The sequence below is a fragment of the Ctenopharyngodon idella genome, chromosome 24 (genome assembly GCF_019924925.1).
Source record: "Ctenopharyngodon idella isolate HZGC_01 chromosome 24, HZGC01, whole genome shotgun sequence".
NCBI lineage: Eukaryota > Metazoa > Chordata > Actinopteri > Cypriniformes > Xenocyprididae > Ctenopharyngodon > Ctenopharyngodon idella.
Genome location: NC_067243.1, coordinates 11,104,445 through 11,122,450, shown reverse-complemented (window position 1 = coordinate 11,122,450; position 18,006 = coordinate 11,104,445). Strand labels below are relative to the sequence as shown.

At 36.7% G+C, this 18,006-nt stretch overlaps 2 protein-coding genes across 3 annotated transcripts in view; both read right to left on the bottom strand.

Annotated features, from left to right (window-relative positions):
• septin15 (septin 15) overlaps window positions 1–13,911 on the bottom strand; it is a 34,471-nt gene extending 20,560 nt beyond the window's left edge. The window contains exons 1-2 of one of the 2 annotated variants that reach the window (XM_051885055.1): window positions 13,627–13,911; window positions 10,105–10,204 (exon numbers count right to left, since the gene is read on the bottom strand). In XM_051885055.1, coding sequence (XP_051741015.1) covers window positions 10,105–10,204; window positions 13,627–13,665 — 139 coding nt within the window. In that variant the 5' untranslated portion in view covers window positions 13,666–13,911. The remainder of the gene's footprint in view (window positions 1–10,104; window positions 10,205–13,626) is intronic. The other variant, XM_051885056.1, reaches the window with a different exon arrangement.
• Window positions 13,912–16,891: 2,980 nt separating this feature from the next.
• LOC127507765 (monocyte chemotactic protein 1B) lies at window positions 16,892–18,003 on the bottom strand. The gene is made up of 3 exons (XM_051885063.1): window positions 17,809–18,003; window positions 17,496–17,619; window positions 16,892–17,396 (listed from the first exon to the last, which is right to left on the bottom strand). The coding sequence occupies exons 1-3, from the start codon at window positions 17,879–17,881 to the stop codon at window positions 17,288–17,290; spliced, it is 306 nt and encodes a 101-aa protein (XP_051741023.1). The 5' UTR covers window positions 17,882–18,003; the 3' UTR covers window positions 16,892–17,287.
• Between the last annotated feature and the right edge of the window lie 3 nt (window positions 18,004–18,006).

Below are 18,006 nucleotides of genomic sequence, written 5' to 3'. Positions count from 1 at the left end.
AATCCCGTCTGGCGAGCGCACTTCCCATAATGTTTACGCATTAAGTTAGTGGGCGGAGAGTAGGCTGCCTTTTGTGGCTGTTTGAGTGCATTTGACCACATGAGCGTCCATACTACGAAAACAATCCGGTCGAATTCGTTTTCAGCTACCTCTGGATGTGGTCCACTTGTCGACCAAAATGCATCTTAATACCAGGTGTAAACAGGGCCTAAAAAAGACAGAGTGACTGGACTGTGAAAGCATCTATGTGTATGTGTGTGTGGGATGGGGTGGGAGGACATCAGCGACCAGTGGAAGAGAAGTAAAGGGGGGAGGAAAGACAGATAAAGAGAGACAGAGTGTTGTTTGGTCTGCCTGCACTTACACTGGCATTTTAATGGAAGCCATGTACCAACACACAAGAAAGACCATGGGGAAAAAGCATCTTCTCTTCTCTTCTGCTAATATATGCAAGACGCAATTTTCCCTACAAGAGTTAATAATAGTAACAATAAAAATAATTATTATTATTATTTTAATTGTTGTAGTTTACTTTTCATTACATAGCTGATTGGTTAAAACCACATAAAACTTTTGTGAAAACATACCTAAAATACTCAAACCATTTCCAGAGGTTAGCTTGTGCTTTACAGGAACACACACACACACACACACACACACACACACACACACACACACACACACACACACACACAGCAGAATTTGTTCATGAAATCCTGATACCACTGCTTTAATGGGTGAGAATGAGTAGATTAGCAAGCATCTCCAGCTCCAGCTATCTCTAACGCCCTGTTTCTCCCTCTTTTTCCCTTTTACCCCCTCAGGGTAAAGCCAGACCCAATTAGCCTCATCCCCTCTTTTAATTAAATATCGGTCCACATGATCTCTGAAAACGAGACACTTCAGTCACACAGCAAGGATCCAGGTCTAGTTCACAGTTGGCTGACCTTTATCAGACCCATGGATGAATGGAGTGAACTCACCTCCCCTTCTCATTTTGGTCCCTCTATCATCTGCCTTTTACTACTACAGCACATGTGCCTCTCCAGCGGGGACAAACAGAGACACTGGAAAACCATTAAATAGAGGAAAAAGTCTATATTAGTGCTAATAGACTGGCACAACCTCATAGTGCGGATAAATAGACCCTATTTCCACTGGCTTTATATTGAACTAGACCCAGACAGGCTACCAGGGAAACAGACATTTCCAAATAAAAGGCGCATGCTAGCATCACTTCCTGACCCAGTTTGATACGGTTAGCGTTTAGCTTGGAAAAAATGGGGCGAATGGTATTCAAAAGCATTTGAATAACCAGTGTTTTGTGCAGTATGCTGATAAAGCATGTCCAGTACCATCATAGTTCATTTTATTACAGATTTATATATCAAAAACATCATTAAACATCTTTTAGATAGTGTAGCTAGCAGTGTAAAATTAGTATTACATGGCATAAACCTCAAATAGTCTGCACCAAAAAAAAAAAATTACATTTACATTTAAAAAGATAGTTCACTCAAAAATGAAAAATCTGTCATTTACTCACCCTCATGTTGTTTCTAAGTAAAACTATTAAAAATCACTTTCATTAATTGAAATAAAATAATTATTAGATGAAAAACTTAAAAGCTTAAATGAAAATTAGAAAATAGAACTAATTTATATAAAATTAAATAGAAATATTTCAAAAATAAATCCATAAAAAGCAAAGCACATAAACTGACTAACATACACTAAAATTAAACTGAAAATATAAAAAAAATAAAACAATTAAAAATATGAATAAATACTAGAATAGTATATAAATAATACTGGTCTGTATGACATTCTTTCTTCTGCTGAACATAAAATATGATATTTTGAGAAATCACAATGTTTTTATTGTTGTTGTTGTTGTTCATACAATAGAAGTCAATGGGCTGCAATGTTGTTTGGTTCCCAAATGTTCTTCAAAATATCTTTTGTGAAAAGAAAAAAAGAAAGTCATACATGTTTGGAACAGTACAAGTAAATAATTACAGAATTTTTATTTTTGGGCGAGTCATCCATGTAATAATTTGGTAAAGTCCTTTAAAATGGACTTTCAAAAATGTATGATAATCAATTATCAATTTATCATAAACTGCCCTATTCAGATTTGGAGAAAAAAAAAAAATTCTACTCTTATTAATTACTACTACCCTGAATGGATGGGTGGATGGGAGGACAAATAGACAAACTTTCCAGGAGATTCCACACATTCTTCTTGACTTTCATCTTTTTACCTCTTCCTGTCATCATGCTATGGGCCAGAAAGCACCCCAGGGCCCATTACTGGGCTCAGATATCCTGACAATCCCCCACCTCCGCCCCTTTTCCACTACCCTGCCCCCATCTAATCCCAGCTATCCCTTCTCTTCCTCACTCACTCTTTTTCCCCTCATAAAAGGGGCTCTAGTACAATTGCCATACAGTTGCTTAACTCTTTAACAAACAGATAGCAGACAGAGAGCGAAAGAGAGGCCCACTACCCCAACAGATAAACACAGAGCAGAGAACAACAGGGCAAACTATGATCATCTGAACTAGTTAGAAAAAACTAGAGCTTTGGAAAACACACAGATCAAGTACTTACTACAGTTACTGATTTCAAAGGACGTGAGAATGCATGTATGGTAGTAAGTGTGTGTTTAACTGGTTTGCAGAGAGGGGCTCCTGTAGTGATAAGATCCATTGTTCGGCAACAAAGGTCAGAGTTCATCTCCGAACAGCCTGAGATAACAATCAGCAATGCTCTGTAAAAACTCCCATGGACACACACACACACACACACACACACACACAAAACTCACTTCAAATAGGAAAAATCAATCTGTCCTACACAGAAAATAAGATCTATGGAGGTGACATGTGTGATGTTACACACTGCACGTGCGCAATCAACATAAACATAAAGCCCCGGGTATACTTCACTTTCCGCGCCCGGACGTGTCTGGCGCGCAGTCGCATCCGCACATCTTTCAAAGTATACAAAACCACGGATGCGCGCGGATGACCGAGTTTGACACATGCGCAATAAATTTTTTTCTATACTCTTTACCAGACATTGTGTCATCAACGGGACATTCGCTGGGCAGGATCGGAGAAGAAAAATAGTGCATCCACCATTGCAACATAGTTCAGCAGATACACCAAGAGAACAGGAATCAAAAACGATGGAGAAGGCATGCTTATGAGTTTACTCTTCTCGTTTTTGAATCGCTCTTTACACACTCTTTACACACTCTCTGCACATTGTGCTCAGTACTGTGCATATTGCCACCTAGTGGACTCTTCTGTCCTGCTTGCGCATGCGCTGTTGTACGCGCACCGTCCGCGTGGTCTCGAAATTTGGGCTGCACGCGGACAGTGTGTGCGGCCGGCCGCAAGCCCTCCGCATGACGAAAATTACGTCATGCGGATGGTGCACGAACGCGGATGGCTGAAGTATTCCGCGCCCGGACGCATCGCGCGCGCAGTTGTGTCCGCGCATCTTTCAAAGTATACTCAACCGCGGATGACTGAGTTCGACACATGCGCAGTACAACTTTTTTCTATACTCTACCAGACATCGGAGGGCAGCACTGAGTCGTGTCATCAATGAAACTTTCGTTGGGCATGATCGAAGAAGAAACAGTGCATCCACCATTGCAACATAGTTTGGAAGATGCACTGAACAAGAATCTAAAACGATGGAGAAGGATATGCTAAGTTTACTCGTCTTGGAAGAAGTTTCTCTTTGTTTCAAGCGTGTTGCACGCGCACCGTCTGTGCGGTCTCGAAATTTGGGCTGCACGTAATTTTCGACATGCGGAGGGCTCGCGGACGGGGTGTGCGGCCGGCCGCGAGCCCTCCGCATGTCGAAAATTACGTCATGTGGACGGTGCACGAACACGGATGGCCTACGTATACCCGGGGCTTTAATGTGTCAAACTCCGCTCCTGGATGGCCACTGTCCTGCAAGGTGTAGCTCCAACCAGCTCCAAAATACCTGTCTGGAAGTTCCTAGAAGACCTTTATTAGCTTGTTCAAATGTGTTTGATTAGGGTTGGAGCTGAACTCTGCAGGACAGTGGCCCTCCACAAACTGACACCCCTGCTCTATATCAACTCATACTAAGTCTAGACTAGTGGTTCTCAACCCTGGTCCTGGTCCTGGTGCCTCTTATCTCTTGCTAACCAAACACACGTGATTCAGGCCATCAGCTCATTAGTAGAAACGCCAAGAGGGACCAGGGTTGAGAACCACTGGTCTATACTAATCCAGATACATTTGAAAATGCATCTTTTTCTCTACACTTTGGTCTTCCATCCACAAGGAGAAGGGATTGTTTTTCCTGTGAAAATTGAGCTTTGAAGATGCTCTCCCAAGTGGATAAATTTGAAAACGCCAATGCGAGATCCCCACATACACAGCTGGGGTTGCTTGCATTGCCTCTTCTGCCTTAAGCTACGGTCTATGTTTCTGCGATGTGCATCAATTTCTTGTTTTCTGTTCTGAACCTGTAATATTATACACACAGCTTTAATAAAACGATAAGAAATGCTTCAGCTTAGAATATTAGTTCTCCAAATGGCATTGTTCTCATTCATAGCTGTCTTCACACAAATAAAAGTCGGGTAAGATACACCTTACACATGATATTAGTGGGCTTGTCATTTCTTAGGAGGTCCAAACAAGCTTTCCAATAATCTACACCAGAATTTCAATTTTCAGTGACCTAAAGCACCCTTTGCATGTTCTCATTATGGATCTGAAACCTGTGGTTGAAATGACGCAGTTCGTTTAAACACGTCACTTCCCAAAATGTGACAGAAAAACTGTAAAGCAACATTTCACCAATGAGTTGGAGCGTATAGATATAGCAAAGCGGACTGCACCAGAAATACGATAGATGGGGTTTTAGAACTAGTTTTAGAACTAGATTAGTTCTAAAACCCCATCTAAAAACCCCATCTAAACAAAAATCTGTCCAACATGATGAAACTCAACAATGGCTTCCGTAGAGTGAGATAAGCATAATGGTGTTACTCTACTTCATAGACTCATAGCTGTTGAGAGTCTGACAGAAAACAAAGACAAAAATAAATTCAAAATATTCTCATATTCGACGTGGAATGAAACTTTCTTTTAAAGTTTGTTTGAAAACCCAAAGATATGCTAGTGTTTGTTTGTGCATTGGCGGATACATTAGCATGTGTCGGCTAAGACTGTCTGACAGGCTTAGCTCCATGACCGGGTTGTTAGATGACCTGTTGGCAGGCCAAAGAGGGGAAGCTTTGGCTTCATAATCCAGGGATTAAATATCCTGCCTGTGTGTGTCCGTGTTTCAGCCAGGGACCTTTCAAACGGACCTACAGCATGGTAATGTACGAGAAAAGTAGCAGCTCCTAGCGGTAGCTATGCTAAAACAGCCACACTAGACAAATTGCTTGAAAATATCTGTGAATGACATGGAATTCAACAACGTCATGTCTGAAGACTTCAGCTACCGATTGGAAAATTCATCACTTTAAAACATCTCAAGTTTTGTCTAAACACAGCTGTCAGAGTTGTTATTGTGAAGGAATGCAAACAGCGCAATTAACGAAAACATGCGTGAAATTGTTTTTTTTTTCTATTCGTTGCTTGCACAGGTGTGAGTTCTCCTACACAGCTTGAGTAAGGGGAAAAAAATGGAGACTGTACAAAGAAAACCATATTTTAAACAAGCTTTACCACCTCCAACACGCCTATGATAACTCAATTTGAAAAAACGAAGCTCTACAACTCTTCACATTTTCCAAAGCTTTCTCCCTGAAGAAACATTTTGCCAGCTGGTTTGAGAGGGAAAGTTCAAGAAAGGAAATGCTTGTGGAAAAAAAACACAAGGGAGAGCGAGAGCGAGAGAAAAGACAGGAAACAGATTTTTTCCTCCCTGAAATTTTGGAGGGAAAATTGGAGTCGACAGCCAAAGCCCTGTAGTGTCTGTCAGGATGAGTGACACAAGAACAAGACGACATTTTTCAGTTTTGTTCTTTAAAAGGCCATTGGATGGACAGTTTTAAGTAGATAGAAAACCCAGCTAGCTGTATTAGACACTGAGATAGTTAAGACTACATTACAGCAAATTTCGCATGTTAGGAGAGGTGGAATCTTTCTTCTGAGGTAAAATGTTTTATTAGAGAATGCAAATCACTGTTAACAGAAAGACAAATATATTACATTTCCATTCAAATGTTTTTGGTCAGTAACATTTTTTTAAAGAAATTAATTCTTTTATTCAGCAAGGTTTAATTAAATTGATCAAGTGACAGTAAAGACATTTACATATATATAAATAAATGCTGTTTCTTTCCATAAATGAATAAAACTTTCAAAGAGTCCTGAAAAACAAAACAGTTTGATAAATATCATGGTTTTCTCCAGAAATATGAAGCCACACAACTGTTTTCAACATTGATAATAATAATAAATGATTTTTTGAGCAGCAAATCAGCATATTAGAATGATTTCTGAAGGATCATGTGACTTTGAAGACTGGAGTAATGATGCTGAAAATTCAGCTTTGCCACCACATGAATAAATTACATTTTAAAATAATTATATTTAATATTTTATTATATAAATTGAAATATTTCACAACATTACTGTCTTTACTGTATTTTTGATCAAATAAATGCAGACCAATTTTAAAAACATTAAAAAATATTACCGACCACAAACTTTTCAATTGTACTGCATACAATATGTCAAATATGTGACCAGCATTCAGTATGCAAATATGTAAAAGATAAGAATAACCCCCATTCATATATGTAAATAAAAAGACCAATTCCGTATACAAATATTATTGGTCACAGAATGCTGAACATTCTACACATTTTCAAACTGTAATCTGACATTTCTTAAAGCATGATGTTCACAAAAACACAATGTATAGCCCAACTAGCCCTGAACTGTCTACAAAATAGTTTAGGTGTGATCACATTTACTGTGTAGTTCGGCAAGATTTTGTGGACGATATCCAGTCATTTCAATTGGAATCCACATTCGGGTGGAAAGATTTTTCGCGGATTAGGTTTGTGTTCAACTTGGTAATTCAAATTCGCCGCGCTGACCAACAGAAAGCTGCTTTCTAAGTAAATAAATAAGACTAGCGAGCCTTGTCTCCTGACACCAGGGGCCTGTTTCATAAAACAAGTTTACCAAATAAGCTAGGCTAATTTCAGTTAGTCTGATTATTTTGAACCAAATCAACTGACAATAAATCAGACTTACTGAAATAAACCTGGATTATTTGGTAAACTTGTTTTATGAAACAGGCCCCAGTAGCCTACAAACATCTCAATAGGCCGCTTTATCAAACAGGAAACCCCAAACTAGACAACTAGCCTATAAACAGAGGTAGGGAATGAGTTGACAGACACAGCATGAGTAACAACTTGGAAGAGGAATAGAGGAAAAGAGAACTAAAGAGGTTATTTTGCACCAGAGCTGGAAAGTAAACCCACTGCAGACACACATACTATGGTGAGGTGCTCCACAGCAGTTATGTCACAGAGATCCATATTTCCAATACAGCTTTAGTCACAGCATCCAAACCACAGAGAGAGTGTGTGATGATGACAATAGTATTGATCATCCAAACACTCATCATCCATCTACTCTTGTATGGGGGAATAAACTCATTCGTCCATCAGCAAAAAAAGATCACTTTCATTCAAAGCCACAGATTATTCACTTAAAGTAAAAATCAAAAAGCTCATTTTGTGTGTCATTCTACAAAACGAGTGCCATTTGTGGTTCTCATGTATGCAAAATACGACTATCAGTTATCACTGACAACTTTACTGTGTTAAAGACATTCTTTAACATTTTTTATTTGCATTTTATTTTTATGAATTTGTAGGCCTGTTCTCACTTTCAATGGAAGCTTGTTTCTGCCAAGAAACAAAAAAATAAAAGATAATTGCGACTTTTTATCACAATTCTGACATTTTTCTCACAATTGTGAGTTTACATTGCACAGTTCTGACATTTTTTCTCAGAATTGCGTGATATAAAGTCCAATTCTGAGGGGGAAAAAAGACTGACTTTTTTCCTAGAATTGCACATTTATATCTCGCAATTCTCACTTTTTTCCTCTCAATTCTGACTTCTCTTCTCAGAATTTTGAGATATAAACCCGCAATTACGAGTTATAAAGTCCATTTCTGAGGAAAAAAAGAAATGCCATTTTCTCAGAATTGCAAGATAATAAACTCACATTTCTTAGAAAAAAGTCAGAATTGCGAGTTATAAAGTCAGAATTGTAATTGCGAGATATAAAGTCAGAATTGCGAGATGTAAAGTAGCAATTGTGTGATATAAAGTCAGAATTGCATGATATAAAGTCAGAATTGCGAGTTAGAATTGCAAGATATAAAGTCAGAATCGCGAGATATAAAGTCAGAATTGCGAGTTAGAATTGTGAGATATAAAGTCAGAATTGCGAGATATAAAGTCAGAATTGCAAGATATAAATTGCGAGTTTATAGCTCACAATTCTGACTTTATATCTCGCAATTCTGACTCGCGATTCTGACTTTATATCTCGCAATTCTGACTTTGTAACATGCAATTCTGACTTTATAACTCGCAATTCTGACTCTGTAACACGCAATTCTGACTCTGTAACACGCAATTCTGACTTTATATCTCGCAATTCTGACTCGCGATTCTGACTTTGTATCTCGCAATTCTGACTTTATATCTCACAATTCTGACTCTGTAACACGCAATTCTGACTTTATATCTCGCAATTCTGACTCTGTAACACGCAATTCTGACTTTATACCTCGCAATTCTGACTTTATAACTCGCAATTCTGACTTTATACCTCGCAATTCTGACTCGCGATTCTGACTTTATATCTCACGATTCTGACTTTATAACTCGCGATTCTGACTTTATAACTCACAACTCTGACTTGCAATTCTGACTTTATATCTCGCAATTCTGACTCGCGATTCTGACTTTATATCTCACGATTCTGACTTTATAACTCGCGATTCTGACTTTATAACTCACAACTCTGACTTGCAATTCTGACTTTATATCTCGCAATTCTAACTCGCAATTCTGACTTTATATCACACAATTGCTACTTTACATTTCGCAATTCTGACTTTATATCTCGCAATTCTGACTTTATATCTCGCAATTGCTACTTTACATCTCGCAATTCTGACTTTTTCTCAGAATTGCGTGATATAAACTCAAAACTGCAAGAAAAAAGTCAGAATTGTCAAATAAAAAGTCGCAATTACCTTTTTTTATTTTTTATTCAGTGGCGAAAACAAGCTTCCATATGTTTCTCCTTACTATGTGAGCAAATATGCAAATTTTTATGAAAATATGCATGAAAAAACAATGCATTTTGTTTTTCTATCTATAGGGGGGTTATTTTAGTTGACAATGTAAATTTTAGTTGTAGCCAGGTTATGTGTCAACCCTGTTGTTAATTTTTTAGTAATGATTATGATCATTATGATGATGATCATTATGACATCATCATCATTCAAGACATGAATGAAAGAACTTAAACCCTCATCTTTTGATGTCAGTAGCATCTTCAAATGTCAACCCTGTTACTATGATTATATAGTAAAAAAAACAAAAAAAAGATTGATAACTGTTTATAAAACTTCAGCATACATTTTCTCAGTAATGTATTCTAGTTTCACAACCTTGAGCACAAGACTTTCAATGTCAAATTGAACTGTAAACCCATCAACCCTGTTAGTGTTAACTGAACGTTTCCTGGACATTTCCTGAACATTTCCTAAATGTTTCCTAAATGTTTCCTGAGGGATTAGTATGTCATGGGAACGAATTGTTAATTTGCGGCCACGATATACGTATTTTTTTTCCTGTGTGTCATGTGCGGGGCTCCGTACAACACAATTGATTGACACACTTTTTTATCTGAAATAATGTCTAAAAAAATCTTACAAAAATATACTAACCAAAAAAAAAAAAAAAAAATCACTTTATCAAACTGGAACACGCACCCATTTACAGAATGACATTCTCAGAGGTGAGCAAAAGAATTTTGCGACTTACCGACAACCATGAGAGTGAACTCAAACCCCCTCTTCACGGACTTCCTGTACACCTGGTTGGGGAGGTTGGCGAAGCCGACATAACCCTCCAGATTCCTCTGCTGGAAGAGAACACAGCTTTACTCCACATTCCACTGATTAAAGAGCAGAACGGCTCCTCCATTACTGTTATCCCTCTCAAAACAGGGCTAAAGAAGACTTCAGAGGAAAGATATTAAAGGCTATGCTAATATTAACATTAGTTACAGTGGATAATGACTTGGCACAGTCAACTCCTAATCTAACATGCAGGGATACCACAACAAAGGATAACAAGGAATTTTGCTAATTTGAGGATAAGTAAACAGATCTGCGTTAAGCACGTATGAAAGTAACACACCAAAACTGCTTGCCCAAACACAACTTTTGGAAACCAAGAGGCTGGGGAAGGGAGGACACATGGGATCTCATGACAAACAGACATGAGGGGACACCTGCATCACATGCTCATTTACGTTTCGTATCAAATCCATCATGAACTCAATGTCGTCATGGAGACAGTGAATTTCACTCCAGATCACAGCCAGCGCCTTGTCCAGATGCAAGTTCTCCTTCTCAAGCTCCTGCATCCCTTTCTCTCCGTCACTTTCCTTCTCTTGTAATCTCATGCTCTCGGAAGTACAGCGCTGAAGCACACGCTAGGCGAGGCAAACACAATTGATCGCTCTGCTTTGGCTCCGCTGAGCTTCTCATGCATGGTAGGCCAATGGAAAACTAACTAGTAGGGGCCATGCAGATCATTTTAGAGAGAGACAGATAGTTTGAATGGGGAGGGCTATGATCACCAGGGCGAGTTAACTCTTTTCAGCCTGAATGAATGACTATGACCACAAATATATTTATCATAACTAAGCCAACAGATTTTTGGGGAAACAGTGCATGCCATGGTTCATGCAAACATGTAAATTTTGCCATCATTCTTGGAATAAAGAAAATCGTTGGGGATGCATGTTACATTGGTACCATATCGGTTATTAGCCAATAATTATTCTAATTTATTGTTATTTTACGTTTAGATTAACTGTCGTCACTTGATGCTCACTTAATAATTAATAAAACTAATAATTTAATAAATAATAAATAATGTAAGTGTTGAATGCATTAAGCAAAATATTAAAAAATATCAATTTTTATGTTGTACATCATGTTTAAATAAACTTCGCTTATAGCATTTAAAATGATTGATTTTAGATTTTCAATTTGACAAAATATAGTATGTGATTTTAAATTATATTATATATTATATTAAAGAGGTTGTTATATTAAAGGTTGGCCGATGACCGTTATAAAGCTGATGATATTACGCTATTACATGCATTACAATAGCTGCAATTAAATTTAGATTTATTTGACAAATTTACTAAATTAGAAATAATAAATTGTAAAATGAATGAATATAAAAAGTAAAACTATTAAATAAACAGATTTATGCTTTAGCAACACTTTGTATATGTAATCCTATTATTGTATTTTTCACAAATATGAAATAGTTTAAAAACATGAATAAAAAGGAAATAAACGCTGTAACCAACAATGCACACAGTAATCTTGTAAAATTGGGAAAAATATTACACTGGGAATAATATTTTCTCAAATAAAGAAAAGGTAACATTAATTTTACGCTCACATCCGCGCTCAGGTGCTGGCGTTCTTGGTGCTGTCAAAATAAAAGTCCTGTCACTGTCAAAATAAAAGCTGCTTCTGAGATTTTACAGCCAAACAGAAAAACTGATCAGTTAATGTCGACAATTTAAAAATGCAAAATAACCAATATATTTTTATATAAAATATTAAATAATAGAAAAAGTATAATAATACAATAGAAATTTATGTTATCGGCCATAACATAATTATCAGAAAATAATCATCAGACAGAATTTGAATAAAGGATGGTGGATTGCTAAAAATCATACAGCTTTGGAATGACATGCATAAATTATGACATTTTTTGTGTGAACTATCCCTTTAAAAGAACAATATATCAAAATGGATTTGATACGAAACCTCTGACAGTTTATGGACACCCGCATCTCACAACGCAATTGCATCTTCTTCAAATTCATACTATATAATTCATACACCAGTCTATAAATAGCCATGCTCTGTGAACAGCTCAGGGCATTTTCCATGCTTTCGCTCTTGAAGCGCTCTTACGTAACTGTAAGATTGATGTCATGGCCCAACATGGCAAACAACACAACATCTGACCAGATGAGTGAATCAAATCATTGATTATTGAACCCCTCTCCATGTTAGTAACCATGTTAGATTGAAGGATGCAAATGCGTAGGTGAGTGTTCACAAGCTTACACTTCAGAATAGGTTTAACATTTGTGTAATTCATTCATCCTTCGAAGGATGTATAACACAGCTGATATGAGGACCCTAAATATACTGGTCCCAAAAAGCACTGAAGCATTAGATAACAAAATACCAAAAATATCAACTGGCATCTGCAAACACATGATGCCAGACCTTTTCTCATAACTAACTTCACTTTTATGAGCACTCATTTTTGCCCAAATGGCGCCATGTTGATTTAAAGTGGATATTTGAAGTCAAGTTCACACAGATGGGATTGTGATATATGCTCGGTGACAGTTTTTGGCTGCTCTTCTCTCTCTAACCCTATTGAAATGCATCTCCACTCACTGCTCTCCACAAGAGATCTGGGCATCACGCTTAGAGCCTGTCATTCTCATTTGCTTCTCCAAACAGCTATTAACAGCCCAACTATTTACTCTAAAAACACATTTGTATGCATCTGGAATCACGATCATCTGTCTTGAGGTCAATGAACAACGGTAATCAACATATTCAACATATGTGTAAGGTCTGACACAACAACAACAGGGCCTTAAAAAACATTAGGTTCACTTTTAAAATTCACATCTTCACACATGCCTAAAGCATGGCATGGTAATTTGGAAACCATTTTTGACCTCATCATGTTTAATTGTGTTATAAGATAATGTGGCACATACTTAAAATGTAGATTCGGAAGAGTTTGTTTCTTAGTTCTTTTATTGTTTGGATGAAAGTACAACGTTTTACTACATGAGCATGTGGCATATTTCACTTTATCGATAATACACAAAAATCAGTGAGCTTTTCATCAAATCAAGGCACCCCAGATTATGGTAAGCTATTTTAACATTCAGTTCTATAAAACAAGTATGTCTTTTTTTCCCCTTTTACATCAATAGTACTCATTTTTACTTAAATCCCACTATAGTAAATATTTACGTAAAAGTAATCTATTAGTGACTAGAATTGTTTTAAAAACTAGTACTAGATATAATATTATCATTTCTACTAATATTAAATATTTGCCATTGAATTCTATGGGGATCTGTGGTTCAGATATCAGCTATTCACTGCCAACTAGTAACTGTTGTTGTTACAAATAGCATTTTTACTAGTAGCCTAGTTTTAAATGTATTTTCTGGATAGATTTAGATAAATGTATGAATATTGTACTCACTGCAACGCTGGAAACAGCTGAGTCGGGTCTCTCGATCATCGTCCTGTGGCAACACCCACTCTGAATCCCAATAGATCAGGCATAAAAAGATGAGTCGACTCAGAAAGGGTCGAGTGCAGAAGCGATGATGAACTCTTACGGCTGATTCTGATTTGGACTAAATTACCGGATTTTTAGGAGAGGTAAACGTGCACAGGACAAAAACAAGCATGCGAGCATCGGCCAGGGAAAAACGTTACAATGCTGCGAGCATGAAAGGCGATTGTCCTCCTCCTGGAGAATTCAACCCCTATTGGTCAGCGACTGGCCACTTGTAGTGATGTAATAGAATCCCGCCCACTCTTGCATTTCATTGGCTCAGTGGATTTTCACAATGGATTGTGGTATTTGTAGTGGCAGGCACGTGGACGCAGGAAGAGTGGAAAAGATGCCGTATGTGACGTTGCCTCTATAGATGATAGGAAGATATCAGGAAAATAAAAGAGGACAAACACTTTTAATTATCAACAGACTCGGGAGAGCAGATTATGAGGAGTTTATAATCTGGAAAGATATACGTGTGCCCTCAAGTGAATTATTTTAATAGTAAGCCTAAATACTAAATGTTATTAATATCGGTCCAACATTATGTTTGTATTCAGGTTTTGTGGATATTGAATAAAGAAGTGTTATCCAATATTAGGATGGTGTTTGGGAGCTTGTGTTGTCACACCACCTCTGTTAATGAGGAGATAGAACAAAAATGTGTTTATTATAAAAAAAATAAGAGTGGTTTAGAAGTATAAACAGCATAATTGTGGCTACATATGTTGCATTTTCTCACATTTTTCTCTTTATGTCTTTGGTTTCACACAAAATTGGGCTTTTTGAGTCGTAACCCTGAGGGAAAAATTTCACATTTGAAATGTTTGTTTAAAGTGCTGCATGTTAAAAATTATGTTATGTGGAATTGGAATTTAAACAACACCTTTGAGAGACTGGAAGAGCTTGAGCTGCCGGCGAGATAAAATGTTACGTTAGTCTGAGCAGAATCCTATAGTTCAGCAATTTAGAGATTATTCAGCTTAGAAATACTCAAATACAAGACTGTGCTTCAGAAACAGAAGATTTTACACTATGTGCACAATATATTCTGTGGAACAACAGTTTTGGATTGTATCCAAGTGTTAAACCACGTCTTTAAACATTGTTTTTATTACTTGGTGAACTCTATCATTGGTGAATTAGTTTTTGTGTTGAAAGAACTCGCCTTGTTGAGTCTCTGGACCAGTAACACAATCTTTTCTTCAACAACCTTTCTCTGAACACTCTTCCTCTTAATTTGGTGTTGTTACAAGGAGCTAAAAATGCATTAAAAAAATGCTGCTTAGTAGCAAATACCCTAATTCTGTCTCCTCCTAAGCATCTTAAAGGGATAGTTTACCCAAAAATAAAAATTCTGTCATCATTTACTCACCCTCAAGTTGTTGCAAACGTGTATTAATTTCTTCTGCTGAGCCAAAAAGAAGATATTTTGAAGAATATGTGGAACCAAACAGTTGATTGGCCCCATTGACTTCCATAAAATACTATGGGGTCCATCAACTGTTTGGTTACCGACATTCTTCAAAATATCTTCTTTTGTGTTCAGCAGAAGAAAAAAATTCATACAGGTTTAGGACAACTTGAGGGTTAGTAAATGAAGACAGAATTTTTAAGTTTTTAGGTGAACTCTCCCTTTAAAATTGGCCTAGTGCTCTGCTGGCGAACCAGAATAGGCTACTGTTCATTTGTTAGCATCTGTTTGGATCATGCAAGTAAAAATACATGCTCTGGAATTCTAACTATTATCCTAACTAAAACATTTGGCAGCTCTATGAGAAACACTTTGGTTTGTTTGATATTGATTATTTAAAGATAGAAGTTCTTTTATCCTTGATACAATATTATTTATGTTGTCTAAAGCTCTCAGAAGGGACTGGAAAGGGAGTAGAGTAAACATTTTTCAGTTACAGTTAAAATTTTTTAGGGAAATTAAAATGATTTCTATATATACACTTAACAGTTGACCATTATTGAAGACACCTGATGTTAACAAGCAGAATCACCAAAGGAGAAAAATCACAATTTTTAAGTCACCATTGTGGAGATCAGGGATTGCTTTAGTTGAGCTCCTGACCCTTGACTTTTTAATATTACTTTTTGTTTGATTGCTGTAACTGAATTATAACAGTCAGACAAGCAAAGAGAAAAAGTGATCAGGTGGGGTTGGTTATGTTTTTATATAATCAGTATTTGGAATAAAAATATGACAGGACTTTTACTTTCTGACCCCTGGACTTTCCACCTCTGCAAGTTCCTCACATAAATGTAGAGGGATCATCTGCGTCTATGGTTGCACAATGTTAACTTTTATGAATGACCGGAATACAGCCAATGAGAATGTGTTTCTATAGTCTTTATCAGTGCGTGTCCTCGCAGCACCTCAGACCAAGACATCAGCTAAGTTAAAGGAACACGTAATATCATTGCGCCACTTTCTCCACTTTCACTTTCACTTTTCTACACTCCACTTTCTATTTTCAAAGAAAGTGGAGTGTTCCTTTAACATGGGTGCAATTCGAAATAGCGTATGGAGAATGCATGGTGAATGTGATTTCACCAAGTAGAACTTGTTCTTGGATCAACATTCTTGTTGATCCTGGAACAATATTCCAATCAACCAATCAGGTTTGAGAGATAGGTTTACAGTTAAGTTTAGGATTACAACCAGGGTTAAGGGCTTCTACGCCATTCTTATTCACCTATATCATTTCCTTCTGATTTTACGAATAAGTTATGGGTAGGATTAGATTTAGTCCAGGGAGTGAATTTCAAGAGAGGATGGAGTTCCAGTTCAAAATGTAGATGATTTCCATGTTTTATCCACCTAATAGCCTCCATGCAATAGGCAAATTTCATACATAAGTATAGTGAGATTTTCTGCATCTATGGTTTCAAAATCTAAAATATATCCCCAATTATAGGGTCCCCCCAATGAATCTCGGCCTGTTCCACCACTGTATATATTATAGAGGTCTGGTGATTGAAATGATGTGTAGTCTAACAGAGCCCTCTAGTGAAATATTCAAATAGCAGTTATAATGTGTCCTATTTATAATAATTATAGGATATTCTATTGCCATTAGAAAAAAAAAAATTAAAAAATAATATCTGCAGGATGCTTTTTAGAAATTTTACTTAAAAAGAACACTGGCATCAATGGAAATAAATAAATCCAAGATTTTTTAAAATCAAAATACATGTTTTTTTATTGAAATATTTGTACATTTTGGCAAAACTAACTGACAGAATCTAATAAAACTGTTAAGTTACCTAAACTGTTAAGTACAGTACATCAGTAAGCAAATAGTAAATAAAAATGCAGATAATTTAATAATGGACAATGAAGAAAATCTTAACATATGACAACTTCTATGCACTATTCTCTAATATTAGTAATACAGCTCATTTAAAGTTCATATCAGTATGTTTATTTTTGACACAGATAATGAGATCAAAACATTTGAATAATATTACAATAATAATGTTACAATTCAATATTACAGGTTTATTTTACAATTGTACTTATATATGGGGGTGTATGTGTGTGTGTCTACATGTAGAACATTTCTTCCAAGTTTCATTTTGATGATTTTGAAGCCCTTTTCTTGTCTATGTGGTTTTTGTTCAACTTGGCCCAGCTATTTTCAGGGTTCATACAGAATTGTCTCTTCTTGACTGTTTCGAACCTATAGCAGATTACAGGCAAAAGCATTAAAGCAACACGAATGTGAGTGAATTCTAAATGTTAGTAGGTGTACATCTAAACATATCGAGAGGATACTCACACAATGTGTCTAAGGGGGCAACTGCTACTTGTCCAACGATAAGACTCCAGCTTTTTCTTAGGAATTTTGACATTGTTTACACTAAAGCAACAGACACTTTTTGCTAAATCATCCGCAAGAGGACCTGAAAAGTAAAGGCTTCACTAGTAAATGTGATTCAACACATTTTTAAACAGTAAGTTTTTATTCTCCGGGTAACTAAAAACTGTTTTACATTGTTTAAATAAGGTTTCCGTTGGAAAAGTTTTAAATTTGAGCCTTAAAACGATTTACATCCTAAGAGAAAAAAAATATGTCAGAAGCAGACACTCACCAGCTGAGGTACTAAGTTGTACAGCACAGCACAGCATCAGAAGCAGTATTGCGGTCTTCAATACAGTCATCATTCTTCAGGTATGACAAACCAATCAAGAGAGAGTCAAAGTGTGGTGTATTGCCAGCAGTCCACTATATAGAGACGGTGAGCTATTTTTTGTGTTGAAAGAAATCCCCTATGTTGATTCTATGGACC